At 40.6% G+C, this 20627-nt stretch overlaps 1 protein-coding gene across 1 annotated transcript; it reads right to left on the reverse strand.

Moving 5' to 3' along the window:
* Positions 1-447: 447 nt before the first annotated feature.
* MOB1B (MOB kinase activator 1B) lies at positions 448-20256 on the reverse strand. Its single transcript, XM_053461646.1, has 6 exons — positions 20130-20256; positions 7338-7504; positions 6697-6790; positions 2411-2544; positions 1895-2058; positions 448-861 (listed from the first exon to the last, which is right to left on the reverse strand). Exons 1-6 carry the CDS (start codon positions 20141-20143, stop codon positions 784-786), a joined length of 651 nt encoding a protein of 216 aa, XP_053317621.1. The 5' UTR covers positions 20144-20256; the 3' UTR covers positions 448-783.
* Between the last annotated feature and the right edge of the window lie 371 nt (positions 20257-20627).

Below are 20627 nucleotides of genomic sequence, written 5' to 3' on the forward strand. Positions count from 1 at the left end.
GTATTTTTCAGAGCATTTGCTCTGGAAAAAACCTCGTCTTATAATCGAGCAAATACGGTACTTACCTGGTCTTCCACATTTACGTAGCCAAGGGAGTCCAGCATGTGTCTCTCCTGCTCTTGAATTACTATTCCTATGATGCTTTGCTAACCCATATGTAACAAGGCCTAAGAGAAACAGCTTGTTATCCATAAGGCTTTTGCAGAACTACACTTGTCAGGATCTTCGCTCACATATGAGATTTTAGTCTCTCAGCCCTAATAGTATAGTTAACTAGTACCGGTCTAGATACATAGATTTACATCAAATTCGAGACCAACTAGAAAATGATTAAAGGGTTAAATAGATGTAGTCTTAAGTGATGACTTGAGATGTATCTATATCTATTTCTTACTGTGCCACAGTGTGGTATTAGGGGAAAAGCTGTTTTAAGGTCTCGGTAAGCTTTTCAAATGCAGCGGTGTTGCCGTTATGAAGCTATGGCCAAGAGTAGTCCGGATAGGCACATTATACTTAATAACCCCTTCAGTGCATTTAAGGGTTAAGGTTTGTGGAGTTTACGTATCCTTTTCTCCTCCATCCAAAATAGGTTATGTAGAAAGAAAACTGACAATCAACTTGAATCACTAGGCAGCAAGAAAAATAACAATGTTCCCTTGATATAAGCACTCACACAAAATATATATATATACACATATATATATTTTGGCTGCTATGGATAAAACCGGGATAAGAAAACAGCTTGTTTCAAATGGAGGTGTCTGTGCTCATCAAGCCAGGATCTTATCTGTCTTTAGAAGTGAGCTTCTCAATTAATTCTTGCAGAGGAGCTTGCTCTCTTCTGTCAATTAAGTTGAATTCCTAGAAAAAGAAACACATTAACATCAGAAGAGAGTTTGACACGGTGTCTGATACTAGGCAATTGCTAACTAGTCTGAGGCTAGAGGACTTCACAGGAGATATACCGGGTAAAAAGTGGGTCTCTCATCAATTACTGACAGGGTATATACTATATAATAAGTTAACCACCTTGCAGGTACTAACTAGAGATACATGCGCTATCTACTAGACAGACATCTTGAGTAGTTATAATATTGCCTGCGGTAAACAATAAAATAACTCTTAATCACCCAGCTAATAAAAGTCTACGGAGGTATGGACTTCATTAACCTAGCAGTAAAGAATCAGCTTGGCGTGAAGCTTGAGCATTGACATTGTAGAAATGTCACCCCAAAATATCACATGACCGACAACAATGGCAGCTTCCAGGTCTACAGATAAAGGAAGTTTATTGGAGTAAAAGGAGATAAAACCAGGCTTTATTAATGCACATTGTGTTTTTATACTCAAGGAACCTCCCCTTTAAAATTTGCTCTCATGTAAGGTTTGCCAATTTTCCGCACCCATCTTTACAAAAGCCGTCTCAGATATCAAGCAAGATCAGCAACCTAAAACAGGGGAGCCGTAACTTAATGTGGGGTAATGTGAGAAAAGGAATTTAAGATGTCTGATCCCATTGTATATACAGAATACAGGTTTCTAATATGCATATATTGCTTACTTCATCTGTAATCACCATTACATACATTTACTCTACTGAACCATAGAGTGTAGGATTGGGCAAAAGTGACAGGCAGTGAAGTATGCCAAACATGTTGGCAGTCATGATCTGTCCAGTAGTGCATGGATGTTCATAAGTGTATATGGTGTATTCACTCAAATCCAGGTTGCTAAAGCACAGGCTGAGCCAACATGCAAACTCCCATACATGTCTGCATACCGCCAGAGCCATACACATGCTGCATATGCCCTAACGGACAAACTGACCAAACGGACGGATGCGCTTTACTAGATCAGCTCTTCCCAGGTTTGGGACGGCAAGCTATGTCATTACCTGAACGAAAAAAATAAAGTGCTTAAATGAAGTATTCAGATGGGCCTCTTCCTGGAGCTGAATGACGGAATCAAAGTGCTGGTGGTAAATGTGGGCATAAACTCTGAAAAGACGCTTAAGTATAATCTTTGCTACAGACATGAAGTTCTTTGGAAAGGGGACACCTGAAAAATAAGAAACAACATAAGGAGCGGGGTAAAAAGCACTTGTTAAAAGTATACAGCGTTTTCCTGATGATAGAACTGTTAACTATTTCTACTTTGTGTAACTAAGGGCTAAGGTTAACAGTAATATGTTCTATTACATATTTTATAGAAAAACAAACTTATAAATACTGTCCTAGGAAATGCCATGAAATGCAAAGAACAACAAACAGTATCCCAGCATCAATAAACACGTTAACTACCTTCCCTTTTATATTTTGCCTTTGATGGTTTTCCGGCGTAGTATGAACAATGCACAGTTTGTACTGAACACACCAATGATTACAGCTAACGGTGTCCCTCATGTACCTACCTATTTTGGATGGGAAGAGGGTCTCATCATCGAGCTGGTCTTGTACCCATGTCATCAGGTAATCAATGTACTTGGGAGCAGAGCACTTAATGGGTTTCTTAATATTCGTTCCATCTGCCCAGTGGTACTCATACCTAAAAATAAATATCAAGGTCAGCAATGGATCAGACTCCTTCCAAAAGAAAGAGGTTTAACAACTCAAAATACTCCTTCCAATGACATAGACCTAAGTTACGCAATCCCACTTATTGCGGTTCTCCTCTATATCAAAGACAGAAGACGTCAACCAGCGGGACAGTTCCATCAGTGAGAAGATTCAGTTTGTTGCTCTGATATGACTCATTTATGTCATTGAGCCAGAACTCATTTTTTTTAAAGAGCTAATATTATTTTTGATAGAGCCCCCATCGTTCTCCGAAACATTTTAAACAGTAAACAATATACTGCTTATATAATAGAGTTTTCAGTAATAATTAATTAGTTTATTGATTGGTTGTTTAATAACATTGTAATAAATCTATCTCTTCATATGCACAAAACTGGATATCCCTGATCATCATCCCAAAACAAAGTTACTGCTCTATTCTACGCTAGACAACAAATGGAAACATCTAAAGACTGTATTTTAAATGAAAATATAGAAATGTAATGAAGAATATAAGGATGCAGGATCATGAAATTACGGTATGATGACTGACGTTGAAACATGTGCTATGTAGATTGTGAATATTGAATCCCAGGAAGAGATAATTTAATCATCTCAGAAAATGGCTTTAGATCTAAAGTTACACAAACATAATTCCTATGGATTAATTTCCAGAGAAGTAAAACATTTTCCCTGCCGCTTTCACGTTACATCTTGAACATGGGAGCAAATAATTATATGGTGTTAAAACCGAGGCTGGCCCCATCTGGTCCAGGGGGACATGAGACACCACCACCCACCACCCACTATAACTAACCTCCACAACCTGGCTGGCCCTGTTTGAGAAACCCGGCAATTGCCCCACTTGCTGTCCCTGGGGTCAGTCCTCTCCTGGTCAGGAACCCTAAAAAGGTTCAAATAGGGGCAGAATCTTTGTGGACTACATACCCCATGAGCCTCAGGCTGCCTTAAGGTTGACTGAGCATCATGGGACATGCTGTTTCTAAAGACATGCTGCTCACCTCTGGGCCGCCGACTGATAGGCAGGTAAGTATACAAGATTTCTTACACAAGACATATGAATTAAATGATCACTCCACATTACTACCCCCACACTACTGTACATCAATGTGTGTATGAGTGAGGGTCCGAGTGTAAGTGTCCCACACAGCAGCACTAAAATAAATGAAAATCATCACTGGCTGAAAAAAAACTAGAAACAAATACTGTTGTTTTCCTCTTGGATACATGTTAGTTTTTTTGAACATATTTTGATATTATATTTTGCAGATAACCTGTTTGTTGGGTGTTATAAGGATTAAATATGTTAATAATGAAGCCAGGTGGCACCATTGGCAGAGCGACACTGTAGCAATGACTTTAATGTATTTGCCGGTCTGTGTAGAGGACACATTATTAGCAGTTTAAAAAAATATATACAAATAGTCACGTACTATACTGTCAAGTTATCAGAAACAATGTCGTTTTTCCCCCCGAAAGACAATTACTGTGGTAGAAGGTTTTTGTTTGCTATTGTCTTCCCAAATCAGATGCCAACTGCTGAATCTCGGCTGTTTTGACACAGCTGCTTCATGTAAATGAAGTTCCCTATTTTTTCAACATTTGTATTTTGTATTTGAATTCTTGTGGTTCAATTTTTTTACATTTTTATTTGAACAATAAGATCTTTTGTTTCCTTCAGACAATCGTTAACATGCTGCAACTTGTTAAGACCTACATCGTTTTAAAGAAGCTTAATTCTTCTCCGCAAGCATGAATTCCATATGAGCAGAAGAAAGGAGTCTGGGGGAGACAGAATGTACATATACCTTCTCATACAAGCTATATAACTGTACGGGGCAAAACTCCCATAGAATATAAATGTGGTAACATGGACAGAGTTTTGTGTAAAAAAAAAATGTGGGTATTACTATGTCTGTCCCATGAATGTTTAAGTCCCCCCACTGTATTAGCCTCCTAAACGTTTGCAGAGAGGCTGTTCCACTTCTACCACCACTTTCTTACACTACATCCAGTAGCGTACCTAAAGGGGGCAAGGGGGGGACAGTCTGCCCCGGGCGCCACTCATCAGGGGGGTGCCACGACGGGCAACTGACGCGGGCCTGCAGCTCACTGCTGTGGCGCCCGCACACTGTGTGAGGAAACTCTTTACGCGCCCAGGGGTGCAGGAACCTGGGCAGGGAAAGATAGTTTACTCAAACAATGTGTGGGCGCCACAGCAGTGAGCTGCAGGCCCACCTTAGGTGGCCGTCGGGCTGCATAGATGTCTGCGCGGCCCCAGTGACCTGCAAGGGATGTAAGGAGGTGTGGGAGAGTGAATGAATGAAGTAAGTGTTTAGGGGCAGAAGCTTATTTGCTCAGGCAGGCTGTTTTAGGGGCAGCGGTGCAACAGGCAGGCTGTTTTAGGCGCAGCAGTGCAGCATACAGGCGGTTGTGGGGCAGCGGTGGCACAGGCAGGCTGCTTCAGGGGCAGAGGTGGCACAGCCAGGCTACTTCAGGGGCAGAGGTGGCACAGGCAGGCTGTCTTAAGGGCAGCGGTGGCACAGGGGGGCTGTTTTAGGTGCAGCGGTGGCATGGGGAGGCTGTTTTAAGGGCAGAGGCCTACCACTTCAAAGTCTGGCTTACCGTATATGATAGGGGTAATGCTGCACTACTGTCAATGTCTGGCTCAGTATATAGTAATGGGAGTTACGCTGTACCATATCTGTTCAGTAAATGTTATTGATTTAAACGTTTTAAAGTTATTTAGAAGTTAATTTATTTTTCAGATTTCTAGTATTTTCCAGTTGACATACAGTTTACAAATTTGTCAAAGAAATATTGTTGCCAACATTATTTTTTTCTGTGTGTGGCGGGTGCCACATACAGCATCCCCCCCGGATGCCAAGTACTCTAGGTACGCCCCTGGCTATATCTAAGCCTCTGACCCTCTAGATTTAGATTATGACCTTGTGTAACTTGTTAGAAACATTTAAGTACTTCAGGGACTGATCACATCTCTCTTCTTTTATCCAAGCTTATTTGCTCAAATATATTAATTCAGTACGGTAGTCATGGCTTATATCTATTTCCCTGAAATGCCTGTTATTTTTTGTTTTGTACAGGTCTGCATCCTTCCATGTCTCATTAAATATTCAGTGAATTACATCATGGTTTTTTTTTGTAAAAAATTGTAAAAGGAAAATGTATTTTTTCATTACAGACCAACAACTGTGATGATGTGGTGTTATACGTGAAGTATAAGTCTACTATCTGTACATTCATGCAGCATCCACATGTAGTTTTGTGATCCCGAGAAAGCAGCCCACTAAATGTGATCAAGTCTGAATAGACAGTAACACAACTTGTTGCCTGTTGAGGAACACAGAACTGCACTAGAAGAATCCACCAGTTTGGGTTTTGGATGCCTCAGGATAAACGATTTAGGGGTATCACTAAAATATGCAATGCATTTAATAATCAAAGCAAACTAATAGTGTAATATGAATACATGTGTTCAGAAATATATTATATGTTTATATTAAGGATGACTCGTGAAGTTCTTTTTTGGAGCCCATTAGATAAAGAGGTGCTCTAAACTTTTGCCTCAGCTACCTAAGTCTTCTTTATACAGTGCTATGGATATGATACCTTTTAAACAATGCTTTACATGTCAGATTGTGTTGGTCATCTTAGCCATTATAGCAGGTTATTTCTTGTCTCCCCGTAATATTAATCAGTATGAGATGAAGCAAATACATCGCAAACAATGCATTGCCATATGCATTGTATTACCTGGAAGAGAACAGCGGCTGCGCAGTAAGGATAAATCATAGAATACTTTAAATACATGAAAAGCGGGACAATCTCTGTAAACACAATTTTTCATGCCTTACCATACTGATCTGGAAATCCAGTTATAAAGTTCTTATGATGGCTATATATTATATGTATAAATACATATAAATATGCATAAATACATATCAGAAACAAGATTGTGCTCTGGTTCTAAAAAATACTAGACATTGTGAAATAGGGTACATTTTGATTTGCTATTGAAAGTAATACATCAATACTAACAAGACGGGTATGGAATTAGGAATGCTCCTGATAGAAAGTATATACCATCGAAGGGTCTTACTTTGGTCCAGCAGACATTACAGGGCAGCTCTCTTCTGTGCAAAAATCTGTAATTGTTCCATAAAGCATATTGATCTGGTTGAAGAAATCCACGGCTACAAAAGGCAAAAATAACCCACTGATGAATGATGGGAACAAGAGAAACAATGCTAAAACAATGAAGCATACAAACCACGCCATTGGGAATTTTCAAAACAAATAAAAAAACAAAAAAAGATTCTTACGACTTGTCTTTGGAACAGTTTCTTGGATTGGCATATTTATAGAGAAAAATCCAGAGCAACATTTTGGGCATACTTCTGCTAACTGCCCTGTAAGTAGCACTTTGCCCCCAAATTTCTCTACTTCTCTGTAATAATCATGAACCATTTTACTAAACGAGGTACACACCATTGCAGTTTGATTTTAAAAGTAATAACCTTATTTTTGTGTCTAATGATAAGGGAAACATTCTTCTCTGGGGTGGATGTTGCCGGTTTGGAGATCTACGGGCAACCCCACAAATGTTCTTTTTTCCAGTTATAAGTTTAAGTGAATCTGTACCTATGAACACACACCTATATCTTGATATAACAAAGAAAATCGGGGGTATGAATGCATTCGGTTTCATCATTTTCAAATATACAATCACAAATCACTTACTGTTCACAGCAACCCACTCATTGAGATCTTCCCCTTCCGGAAGCATAACCGCCATCCGCAGGTTTCCACTACCCAAGGTGGCTTCGGCATGCTTTAGTAGCTCGTACTGGTGTGACCCCTCTGGAATACTCTTTTTTGGCTTGAAAGTTTTCGAAGAGCGACCGCCACTAAGGGAGGAAGAGAAGAAGACTATGGATCAGTGGTTCTAAACTATAACTACTTAAGCCTCTTTATTCCATTACTCTTCTTGGCTTTATAGTCAATACAATAATCTTTTGACATGTCCAAAAAACAATATACCGTATTGGCTCGAATATAGGCCGCACTTTTTTCCCCCACTTTAAGACTTTAAAGTGGGGGTGCGGCCTATATTCGGGGTCTAGCACCCGACGCCCGGGACATGCAGTCCCGGGCGCCGGGCAGGCAGCGGGGTTAGGATACAGATTCCCCGCAGCGGTGCAGGGGACCTGTATCCTACTGTCTGATACGCTCAGACAGCCTCCCCTGCCAGCACTTCTCACAGGGGGGGTGCCGGCACGGGAGGTTGTCTAAGCGCATCGTGCGGATGCGTTTTACCTCTGCACCCGACCCCCGGACTTACCGGAGCAGACTCCCGGGTGTCATGCGGGGTCGGCGGGGGACATCTACGCAATACAACTTCCGGTGCCGGCACCGGAAGTTGTATTGCGTAGATGTCCCCCGCCGGCCCCACAAGACACCGGGAAGTCTGCTCCGGTAAGTTGGGGAGGGAGGGGGCAGAGGAGGACAGTGGCAGCGTATGTCGGGGAGGGAGGACAGTGGCAGCGTATGTCGGGGAGGGAGGACAGTGGCAGCGTACGTCGGGGAGGGAGGACAGTGGCAGCGTATGTCGGGGAGGGAGGACAGTGGCAGCGTATGTCGGGGAGGGAGGACAGTGGCAGTGTATGTCGGGGAGGGAGGACAGTGGCAGCGTATCTCGGGGAGGGAGGACAGTGGCAGCATATCTCGGGGGGGGCAGAGTGGCAGCATGTTTTTTTGGTGCTTTTTTAAAGAAAAAAACTTTTTCTTTAAAAAAGCACCAAACTTTTAGGGTGCGGCCTATATACGGGGGCGGCCTATATCCGAGCCAATACGGTATATATGAAGTAGCATTTTCATTCATGCCAAGTATATACACCTATATAATGTCATGCATTGTTTTCTGAAACAAATAGGTGGCAAAATCTACTTTTTCTATTAGAAAAAAAAAACAGGATGGGGGAAAGATGGAGGAGAAAATCATTTGGTGGAGGAGAAGGGAAAACAAAAAAACATATGTAGAAAAAATAATTGGATTAAATACATAGCGGACAAACATGGGTAACAAGAGAGGGTAGACTGATAGGAGCACAAAATTAAAAAGGTGACCGATCAGAGATCCAAGGAGAGGGAATAAGGTGCAGTACAGAAATCAGAAATTCCAACGAAGAACAAGTGAAAAGATGGGAAAGAGTGGACAGAAAACCATATTTGACCTGAAAAGGGAGCAGGGGTCAGAAAAAAGCAGTGGAAAAGTTCCAGAAAAGGGCAAGGGAAATAAGAATAGCCTAATGGGGTGAAAATGTGTGTGGAGCAAGCAGAATTTTGCATCTGGCCCTAAGACTGACAAAAAATAAATGAGCTGGACAATCTTCACATACAGTAATTAGTATTCGCTTTATCAGGGACTCAACAAGAAAAGTCTGCATGTGCCCGAGACTAGAAAGCATACATGCACACGATGAAAGACCAACCATTGCAATGTACATATCACATAATGGGACAATCACTGTTTGATACCGCCATAATGACATCACCACAGCTCACACATGATATCACACTTCTCCTTTAGCTATGACACAACATTGCATGCCAGGCAGCCAACTTTCCCCCGAAGGACAACATTTAAGAACCTAATCTGTCCTTCAGGCTGGGCCTTTGCATTTGTTTGGCTTGGGTCCCTGTTAGTCTGCTTGCTCAAGATCAGTTTACTTGTTCTGATTTCCCGTGCATGACCTTTGCTACGTTCTCAATCCTGATTTGTGTACCAAACCCCGGCGCGCCCTAGACTGACCAAGTCGTGGCTTCCAAGCCATGTGCCCTGTCCTCGTTACAGTTCCCCTGCCAGCCTGTCCGGCAAGACTTTCTGGTCCATGTGTTACAATAAACTGTATCCTGTTTCCGCTTTATTCCACTGTATATACCAGTCCTGTTCCTGATCAGCCAGCTTTCATCAATACCAGCCTGGTGTGAGACAGTGATCTCTTGTCTGTACTTACCTGTCTGTCAATATGCATCTCGGAGTACAGACAGAGTCTCAGATATCCCCTGCAATTGGGCTCCTACCCAACCTGCTGGCCCGGGTCCTGACATCTACCCGGGCCTTCTATTTGAGAAGAATAGAAGCCTCCCGAAGATCGAAACAGAGAACTGGATTGTGTCACACGTGACTCAAGTGTGTGATGTAATCATGTAAATATTGATGCTGCAAGTGATGCCCTTCCCGAAGTCACTTATTGGCGCAAAAATAGCAAAATGCATCTGAATTTACATTTTAATGCTCCAGCTTTACATATGGCCCTTCTAGCGTCAGCTCTGGTTAGTGTTGCCCCTTAGTGTACTGGTTGTACTGCATGTAAATCACACTGGGAAAAATAGGACCCAACGAATACCCATGCAAGACGTTATGTACATGTTCCTGCTTCTTCTCTCATTTATGTCACCAAAACCTACTTAATACACTTGGCTATGTAGCCTACTGACAATACAAGTACGACACCTATAGGAAACAAAGAAAAAGTGTAACAAAGATGACACAACATTCTCTCTCAAATCAGAGTCCTAATTATTGGTTTTATCTACAAAGTAACAGCAATTGTAGATGGGCGTGAAGCCCGAAGCCCCAAAATAGCTGTCATTTCCCAGCTGTTCCTTCTGCGATAATATATTAAGCTCTGCAGTGTCACTCTTCCGACACGCTTGTGGTCTGCTTATTTTCAGCTGTGTAGCTTAACATATTCAGCTGCTGCTAAGATGGCTTAGAGTTTTTTCAATACACCCCTCAGAATCATGAACCATGGAGAGTGACGAAATCCGTTACCTGGGACTTCCTGTTTATTATTTTAATATCTCCGGTACTTACCGCCAGGCTTGGTGTGAAAAGTACTCCTATTGATTTCGGTAGGGTACACTTTGCAGCCACTGACTGGGTGATTATATTGATTTTTAGAGAAATTAAATTAAAGGACTCATAATGTACTTTTTTAGTGGGGCTGGCAGAGCCCTTTTAAGGCTATCTGGCCTCTTTTTCTTTGGACAGATGTGTCCATCTCGCACATAGCTAGTAGCATAATAAATAAGGCACCATATAAACGATACCGTTCAGCTGTTTAAAAAAAAAAATAGATATATGGCAAAAAAGCTTTTTCTAGCATGTTGTCGTTATGACTAATTTTGGGAACATTTGTTTTCCTGTAATTGCCGGTGCAGTGCTGTGCAGCGTTGCAAGCATTAATCTGCAGAGAGAAACAGGTTTCTGTATCCATGCAAGCCATAGTCACATTACTCTGTGGGCACAAACAGGATTATGGCTCGCCGCTTAACACCGAACCAGAAGAAGTTGTGTCAAGGGTAACGATTTCCTCTTGACTGCTGGATATTTCGTTAAGGGAAAAATACTTAATTTTCTCTCTTTTTTTTTTCTTTGCTAATACAGTCACAGTCAATACAGATTTTCATGACAAACAAAATATTTTTTAGGAAAGCAATGAGGGCAAAATTTGCTTTATTAACCCCGTAAGGGCAGAGCTGCTTTTTATTTTTGTATCCTTCGTGACAATGGCTGTTTTAACATTTTGGTGATGTTTGTGTTTAGCTGTAATCTTCTTCTTTCTCATTTTACTGAACCCACACAAATTATATAATGTTTTTTTCAGGACAAGATGGGCTTTCTTTGGACACCATTATTTTGTTCATATAATCTAATTTAATATCAAAACAAATCATACAATGTGGTGAAAAACTGAAGGAAAAAAAACACTTCTGACTATTTGAAAAATATTTTACTTATCTACGAAAGCTAATGAAAAACCTGCTAAATAGATTCAGATATTTGTCAGGAGTTTGGAAATACCCAATGTTTTTATGGCGTTTTGCAAGTTATAGGGCAATAAGTACATGTAGCATATTGCTAATTCAAAAGTTCTCAGGAGGGTTTGGACAGTCAACTGTCATCAAGAGGTTAATACAGAATATCAAAAAAGTATTTAAAGCCTTTATAGGAATTACTTTCTTCATCACAACAACATATGTTTATTTCTGACTGACTAAAGCGTGATTGCAAACAGGCTTTATTACTGTGATAACTGTGATAAATTACATTCATTACATTTTAACTAGCGACACAGGGAAGCGTTTATTTTGAGGTGTGTGGAAAGATTTGCGATTGTATTCCTAGATTGTAAAATGGTTCTATGATACATTACTTGCGTAACCATCATATGGTACTGTTAAACATGAATCAATAATATTAATAATAATAACGATTTCTCTGTATATGCATCCAATAGCAACGTTAGTAACCTCCTCATCTTGACTACAATTTATTTTAATAACAGCTAAGAGAAAGCATTTGTTTTCATGAAAAATTGTTATTTTATGTGAAAATGTCATAGTGGAGACTTGGCTTTTTGAAAAGGCAGGAGGGCTTCAGCAGTAGCCTTCCTTGAGAGGAGGTGGTGGAATCTGGCCCTCTTGCAGGACATTTGGCTGGGGAGGGAAGGGTTGTTCATACTCACAGGGGCAATGTATCCCCAGAAAAGGAACACTGAGGACCAGGTGGTCCACTGTGGCCTTACAAAAGCACATGGTCATCTCCAATTTCTTCACTGTCGGATAGAAACAACAATAGAAAAAAATACAGCGGCTTAAAATAACCTTAGTAAGTAAACAGTACAATCCTTGGACTAAAACAACAAGTCTACGGGTAGAAGACTCTGGACAACGTGCCTTACAGAAAATAGTAGCGTGCTGTTCCACAGTGGTTGGCATCCAGATATCAAAAGATAATTTACAAACATTTTTAACGATAAAAAAAACCTTCAGCAATATTTATATAAAAGGGACTACAGCTAGCTAATAGGCTGAGGTCAAGAATGGGAGATATGTTACCTTCCTGCTAAGACCAGTAAGATCTTAAGATGTAAGGTCAGGCAAAGCGAGCACATACAGCAGGAAAGGGTTGCTAAGTGACTAATACGTGACCTGTTTCTTCTCAGAAGAAACGTCAGCTTTTAATCAGTGGAATTAGTGAGTCTGTGGAACATATATACCAGTGAGCGGCTCGCTGCATGGCTGGACGCTAGACCTTGATAAAAATAGCCATTTACATACCGGATGAGAGATTAAAGAAAGCTGAAGGATTGTTCATCTTAAATCACTTTCCATAGGAGAAAATGCATGCAAATGGGTTTAACTGACTCTGTGTGGTGGATGACTGGAGTACATTTATAAATATGGAAATAAATATGGAGTCTGAACTTAAGATAGAAAAAGAAGGCGTGTGGGTAGAAGGTATTAAAAAGTGAGCGTAACAGAATCAAAAGCATGTGAGGGACATGATGGAGGAATATCCTTATACAAAGTTGTATTGACATCTTGTTTCAATGAGCAACATTTCAGCTGTCTAAATTGGGAAAAAAGTGTTGGGGGTATGTGGCCAGCATCAGAAGGTTGGTGGTTGTAACATGGTCAACTTTCTTACAAGAACAGTCAACTCACAGCGCTCAGCTGTAAGATGACCTGATGCCTGGGGTTTGTCTAGGCCTGTAAAATGTGGCTGGCAATATTATTATTATTTCCAGCCACACTTAGCACTTGGTGGACATGCCTTCAAATGTGTAGTACTTCAGGGATGAGTTACGTCAGAACTGCTCAACCACAGAAATCCAGAACAATCATTGAAGGACTTCAAGCTTCATCAACTATTCCCCTAGGAGTAATATGTTTTATTTTAAGAGACTTTTACCACTACCCATATTTATTATACTTTATCTCTAAAAATATCTCTAAAAATAATACACAGGCACCTTATACATAATAATGATGATCCCCATTGTACAGTGCTACGGAATTTGATGGCGCTATATAAAACAATAAAGCAATAAATAATAATAACCTCCAACAAGACACATCAAAAGGTGTCACAAACTAATTATAAGCCAGGAACCAATTAAGGATTCCAACAGTAGCCCATAGGAAAACCTGCAGGCCCGAGAGACAACAGACAACCAAATTGTGATGCATGTATTTCTCATTCTTGGTCTCATGGTCCACCATTGGTCCAGGATTTAAGCTGTACATAACATCTATAGCATGCAGTACATTAGTAGTGCTTTAGGACTGTGTGTAAGCTTACAGTAAGCAGCTCACAGAGAACAAGCAAAACGCACACACAATGGGTAGTATCACGGCAAGAAGTTAAGGCAGAAGTGTAGTGATAGTTTGCGAGTGTGTCACCTTTACTAACCACTGGGTCAATTTATATTATCACAATATGAGTATATTATCTATAGTATAGCATTCAACGGCTACAAAACCAATAAATCATTAAGGCACAAACATGAAGTTATTACTGTGTAAATGCATGTTATAATACAAAAATATTGTGAGAATCACACGTTACAGTTTGCAGCACACTTTTCTCGGTTTCCTGGTGCCTGTAAAATTCAGCTAACAAATAAAAACAATTCTTAGTATTTAAAGTGTGTTTTAGAATGAAAATGATTACACATGAAGGTGTTAGTAAGTATTCTGGCTATACTGCTTCTTGAAAACGTGACAAAAGACATGCAACCCCAAGGCTGTGCACGGAACGGCGTCGTCTCTTATCTTCTTGTCCTCTTCAACCAATTCACAAACCCACATAATCAGACTAGATATACGTCCCAACGGTATTTCTTTTGTGGCTTACATGACAAGCATGAATAATGGAAATGCATGGCCTTTACAGACTACATACACAGCGTACATGGGGAGAGAATTACACAAAGCAGGGGCCACAGCTGTCTTCCTGTACAGCAGAGCGCTGTATGTCCTAAAGCAACAATCAATTTAGTAATGTCAGGACACACAAGGCATATCGGATCCAAGGAGCAGACTTGTGTCTACAGGACATGCTTCCAACACCCAGGGATACAAGCATAGGTCCTATCCGTAGCAACCACAGAAGCGAAAGAACACAAAAAATAAATAAACAAATTGGAACTGGGTATAAAGCAATGCCATGGTAACCAGATACTGCCTAGGGAATTATTATTATTATTATTATTGTTATAGGAAAATGATGAAACAAACATAAATTCACAGTTTATTATGTATGGACAGATGTCGGATTAGTTACAGACACACCACAGTACCACTGTTTTTTAAATAAAGAATGCAAAATAATAATGACCTAATGAATAATAATTATAGTGAAATTACCAGTTAACTGTAATTACTGGTACATATATTTGGCCAGGACAGTAATGAAAAGGTGGTGGCATCACCATAGCAACCATCGGCTGTTGTGATGCTGATTACATCATTTCCAATGGTTTGTTAATGATTTAACTTGGCACCAGAATCACTTTTGATACACGATAACAAGTAAAAATAAAAAGACTTCTCTTGTGCGATCAACTGAAAGCTATTCTTTCCAGCACTCTACCCGTATAATTATCCGACCGATTGCGAACTACGCACACTATAGAAAGAATGTAAAGTGGCACCGATGGGAAAGAACAATAGAAAAGAAATGTAGCAACGGATTATTTTTACATTTGCACAGATTATTTCAGGTGTCAGTCTGATGACATAACAGTTCTATGTCATCGTTGTTACTATTAAATGCTACCAGTCCCACTACTGAAACTCATTATGCTATGGGTTTTTGGGTCACATGTCTAGCCCGATTCCCGCACCTGTTAAAGAGGGTTACAATTCTTTCAGAATTATACAAAAAGGAACCAATACAGGAGGCCAGGTACATACAGGGAAATGCTGGAGATAATGGTAAAAAGGGTCATTGAAATTCTGCTCGGTTGCTATGGAGATAAGAGTGCAACTTACTAACAGAGGAGGATAGATGCATGGGATAGCCTCTCGGCAGAAGTGGAAGAGGTTAACACAGTAAGGGATAGACATATGGCAATCCTCAATCTATGGCAAGACCAAGGACTAACTAAGGTCTGACTCCTTAGAGAAAAGGGCCTATGGCTCTTATCTACATCTAATGTCTTCTGGGGTCTACAGAATTACCTTTGTGGATTTATAATTTTATTCTTAATTCTGAAGGGTTATTCACATAAAAACAGCTTAGAGACTTTTTCAGAAGCCTTCTCAGTTCCTATGGCAACAGCCTATCAGTGCTTGTTTTGTTTGCCATATGACAATTAAGTGTTCCCAGCGGAATTGAGGAATGAGGCAAAGGTTTACATGATTGAGCAATTATTTTGGGGAAGGGCTTAGACATTCAACAGTACTAGGATGCAAGCTTCTAATTGTGTATTTAGTTACAGAAGTGTTTGATGTAGTACATTAGGTGGAAGACCAGGCATTTTTCCACTCTAGTGACCAAACCAATATGCTCCCTTACATACTCCAATATATTATTTCTAAACTTGTGGTTTGGGGGCAAATGTGTTTTTTCTTGTGTTTTGAAGTGTTTATTAGTATTTATTATTACTTTTAAAAAGTTTAAGGTTTTTTTGTTTTTAAATGTTTTTTTTTTAATATTGTAGATCCCTTTGGGGTCATCATTGATATCATGGATTTCTGTAACCACATGGTACTCCTTATGAAATCATGGTGACATAAAAAAAAATAGTTAAGAGTGAGAAATTCTCGCTTTGATCCCCACTGCAGTTGACCACAGATTGATCCGCATGCAGGACTCGGTAGGCTTGCATTACAGCACCGGTAAACAGCTGGTAAGGAGTGGTCATCAGAGGTCCTAGCAAGGTCAGGTCAGACCCTCTGTGAACTATCACCTTGAACGATGTTTATGGCAGTGCTCATGTGTGACATCAATGGTAGACAATGCCTGAACAGTTTGGCCATCCAGCTTCACTGAAATGTAATCAACGCTTGTATCGAGTGCTGAATTTGTCAGTACAACAGGGGAGATTCCAGACAGTCCTTAAGACGTACTATTAAGTCCTAAAAGTCATCTAGTACACACACCTTAGGCTGTAATAATGTGTCGTAGGGTCATTAAGCGGTTAAGCTTGACTGCATCACTCAGAAGCCTCAACGGTCAGGCTGATCAGCAATTCTGTGGGGTTTATTGAATAAATGGCACGTTTCTGGAGGAACCAAGTTGTGATGAAGCATTCCAATCCACCAACACAACTATGTATGATGAATGGCTTTTTGCAGGAGAAACTCAACAGCGTTGAAAAAAAGTTTCTTTAAACGTAATAAGTTTCCTGAAAACGGTTCTTTTTACCTTTGCTGTATTGATATCCATATAAATTGATGCGTCACTTAAAATAAAAATGCATTTATTAACACAATGTCATTTCTAATTGCATTTTCTGCTGTTCATATTTGCATTCTTTGGGACTACAGAACACTCTGATACATTTATACCCAACAGATATTCTAAGCATTTTGGAGGTATGGATAGTTGACTAACCATAATCTCTTAATGCAACTTTTTTATCTGATTCAAGTCAACACTTTGCAGGGAAAAGCCCAAAATATGAATCCACCGTCAAAATGCTATAGGTTCAATATTTGGAAGGGAAAGTGGTTTATATATAGCCTGGAGTTTTCAGAAAACTGTTTTTACCAAATCATTATAAGCTGTTGTCCTTCCTGGAAGAAAAAACTGCAAGTGGACAGAAAGCCCCGGAGGTGAAGGTCACTCTCTGTTCCTTCACAGTTATCTCTGGACAGGCGAGGGAAATGAAAGAACATCAACAAGTGTCTACTTTAAGGGTTTGCTAAATGTTGATTCAGCAGGGAAAGTATTAAATCCAGCCATCATATGCATTTGAATGCATCTAAAAGGTGTGTGGCCCTTACAATGTTTTGTAAAATCCCCCCAAACGCATTTGTCACTATCACTATCCCTCAGCTAAATGCCCAGCAGGAGCATAAATTCGGCTTTGGAAAGATCAGCGATCCAAGTCTGTCTGCTGCTCGGTGGCTGCCTTCTGACATTAGTCAGACAGGAGAGGTTAGAGGAGATGTATGTACATAGAGAGCGGGCATTAGGAGGACATCTTCATCGTCTAGTGCATTTCCTCTTACTGTTGGATTTAGCAATAAACCCAGAAGCACAACATCCCCGTCATCAATACGGAATCCCGCTCAGTAAGGTGCCTTTGTATACGAACAGGACTGGCTCAGGTCTATTTTCTGATCACTTACTTTTATTTTATATTCGGTGCTGAGATATGTTTCTCTCTACTATAATTACTGGTATTTATGGAATGAGAAATTAAGCGTCTGTGTTTGTAAGGAAAAAAATACATAAGCTAGAAACAGAGCTGGAAAAATGTTTGTACCATCCAGGAGAAATAACACCGTTGGCTACCTGGTTCTGGCAAACAGTCCGAGGCGTCTTAGAGATCCTTCTACAGTAAACACCAGCTTTACAATTCGACTGAGAAGTAACATAACAGGCTATTTATTCTGTACCATGGTTACGTCAGGAACTTGCATGGAACACATGCACGCAAATCTAAACCAGCTTACTGCAAAGCCAACATAGAAAGAAATGCACGCTCAGCAGTCAGTACCACGACTCTGATCCTCACGTCCACCCCCCCCTCCATAGGACACAATGAAAATACACTGTGCAGGATAGCTCCAGGCATCGGCCTCTCCGACAAACTGGACATAGATCACAATATGCCTCGGAGTACAAAGCATGCACCATGGCTGACACTCTGCTGGATCAGCAGAAACACCAATTCACAGAAAAGTGGCAGCATCTATATGTCACACACATCCATGAAAATCATTGCAGAATTAGGGAAAGGCAAACTGTCCATACACCAGCGTAAAGCTTGTGGAAGCCCATTTACACGAGACCCTCAAATGCCCATCACAAAGTGCCGGTTGTTGCCTGCCCAGTGCTTGCTCACAATAGCAGAGCTAATCCACAGGACTATTAAGCACTTGCTTGAGTAATACAAGGGAACCAACGTATTAAAGTCGGTTTCTTTCACTGGTGTATATTTTCTTCTCACTGGACACGGTCGGCTTTGGATTTACTGGTCGATGAGGCTGAGGATAAGGCACAAATTCCCATAAAGGCTCATTCATGTACACAGTGATCAGACCACATCCTTTGCCATGTAAGCTTTGATATCTACTGCCAATAACAACATGCCGGTTATCTCCAAATCAGATTTTGCCATGAGTCCCTTTTCATTTCTGTACAAATATCTATATATTCTACGAGCAATTGCCCTTATGCCAGCCCCCAGCTATTTTCCAAAACGGCACAAACACATCTCAATGCATGTGATACTTCCCGCAAGTCAACTACAGTGCTGGCTATCTGAACTTCAGACCCCTGATTGGCTGCTTCAAGGAGCAAATCAGTGGCAAGAATCGCTGGACCACAGAGGATGGCAGCTTCAAAGTTTATACCTTGGATAAGTGCTTTATTTTTCTTAAGTGGGGCTTTATTACTGTATCTCAGACACCAAGCGATTCATGGTGTAGACGTGATCTACAGATGGCAATGTTGGGCTGCAAGGCTTTGTTGCCATAGCAACAGAAAATGAACTGTGCGGAAAGCTTAAGAAAGCACTTCTTAATATGAGAGTTTGTCTAACTAGGTACACTTATAAATGATGATCCAGCCATGAAGAAACCCTGCTGCATCTGTTATCCAGAAACGCCACGTCTAGTTTCCTTATAAAGCCAACGTGTGGTTCCACAACTACAACCTGATGAAGGAGCATCGCAATTACAGTTGAACAGGTCCAGAGCCGCCAGTTGACATTTTATTCTGGGATCATACCAACTGTGTCAGTTTCTTAGGGGTGGCAATAATACGCAGCAACAACAACAAAAATCAACAATAAAAAAAAGATACATAATACGGATAGCAGAGTAAAATAAAGCCTAATGAGCTCATTCTTTCAACCCCACTGATCCTGATAAAGGCAAAGAAAAAGCCTCTCTTACCTCATGCCAGTTTTACCCAAAGCAAAGTAAACAAAAAACTATTTACACCGACTGCATACAACATAGGTTTCACTCTATAGTTTACATGTATGTGTTACACTTATTACAGAGGTTGAGGAACCCATAGCATCCATAGGGTTAAACATAACAATGTGGCATAAATATATGAATAAAGAGAGCCTTTAGGGGTACACTGGTCCCCCTCCCCCTACATTTCAGCCACACATGGAGGGCATCTGCACAGAACTGCTAATGTGATGCTAAGGGATAAAACAAGTGTAGGCCAAAGTGTACAGGACTGAGTACTATGACAATGTACACCTGATCATCAAGGATACCAAAGGCTCCAGTGGGAGTGCTTACACTATACACAGATGTACAGAATATCTGGATGCGAGGGGAGGAAATACATAGGCTGCAGCTTCTCCTTCAGAATAACAAAGGACAGCTTGCACAGAGTTAATTCAGGGTGACAATGAATGGATCGCTGCGACAATGGAGAGAATGACAGACTGGAAAACAGAAGGACACAGTATGACAATGCAGAGTATACTGCCTGATAATGGCACGCAGGGTACAGACAGTGACAAGTACACTGACACTCACAACAAGAAGCTCATCTCCTTGCCGTCAGCGCCAGGAACAGGAGCAGAGATCAGGAGCTGACAGCGAGCCGACAGTCCCCTCAAAACAGCAGCTGTAATCCTTCTGCCAGAGACGGGGGTGTGAACCGCGCTCCGCAGACTGAGTGGGTTTTTTTTTTTAAATAGCTTTATTCAGGAAGGCAACTGAAACAGAACACAAGAAGAAAACGGAAGCATAGCGTTTTATATATCTGTACAGTATATATCTGTACCTATAGCTTAGAGAACGAGAATCAAAATAGAACGGGACATACGTGTGTTTGTTAAAATGTATTTGGTTAGCAATAAAAGCAATGGAGTTAGATACATAAACTACGGTTATACTAACGAATGTACGTAAAGTATACGTTTATTTGCGAATCTTTTAAAAGGACGCCAAAGTGTTATGTTGATTTAATGCATTTTTTTTTACATAGTTGGCGACATTTGAAAAAATTTCACGGACACTCTGCAGTTCAGC

Source organism: Spea bombifrons, chromosome 1 (assembly GCF_027358695.1).
Source record: "Spea bombifrons isolate aSpeBom1 chromosome 1, aSpeBom1.2.pri, whole genome shotgun sequence".
NCBI lineage: Eukaryota > Metazoa > Chordata > Amphibia > Anura > Pelobatidae > Spea > Spea bombifrons.

Bases quoted from the DNA above. Each gene is read 5' to 3' on its own strand.
- MOB1B (XM_053461646.1), bottom strand. The intron at 6,791-7,337 runs GTAAGTGATTTG...TGCCTTTTGTAG, and splicing joins TGAGTGGGTTGCTGTGAACA to CCGTGGATTTCTTCAACCAG. The intron at 862-1,894 runs GTAATGACATAG...TTCTTTTTCTAG, and splicing joins ACTTTATTTTTTTCGTTCAG to GAATTCAACTTAATTGACAG.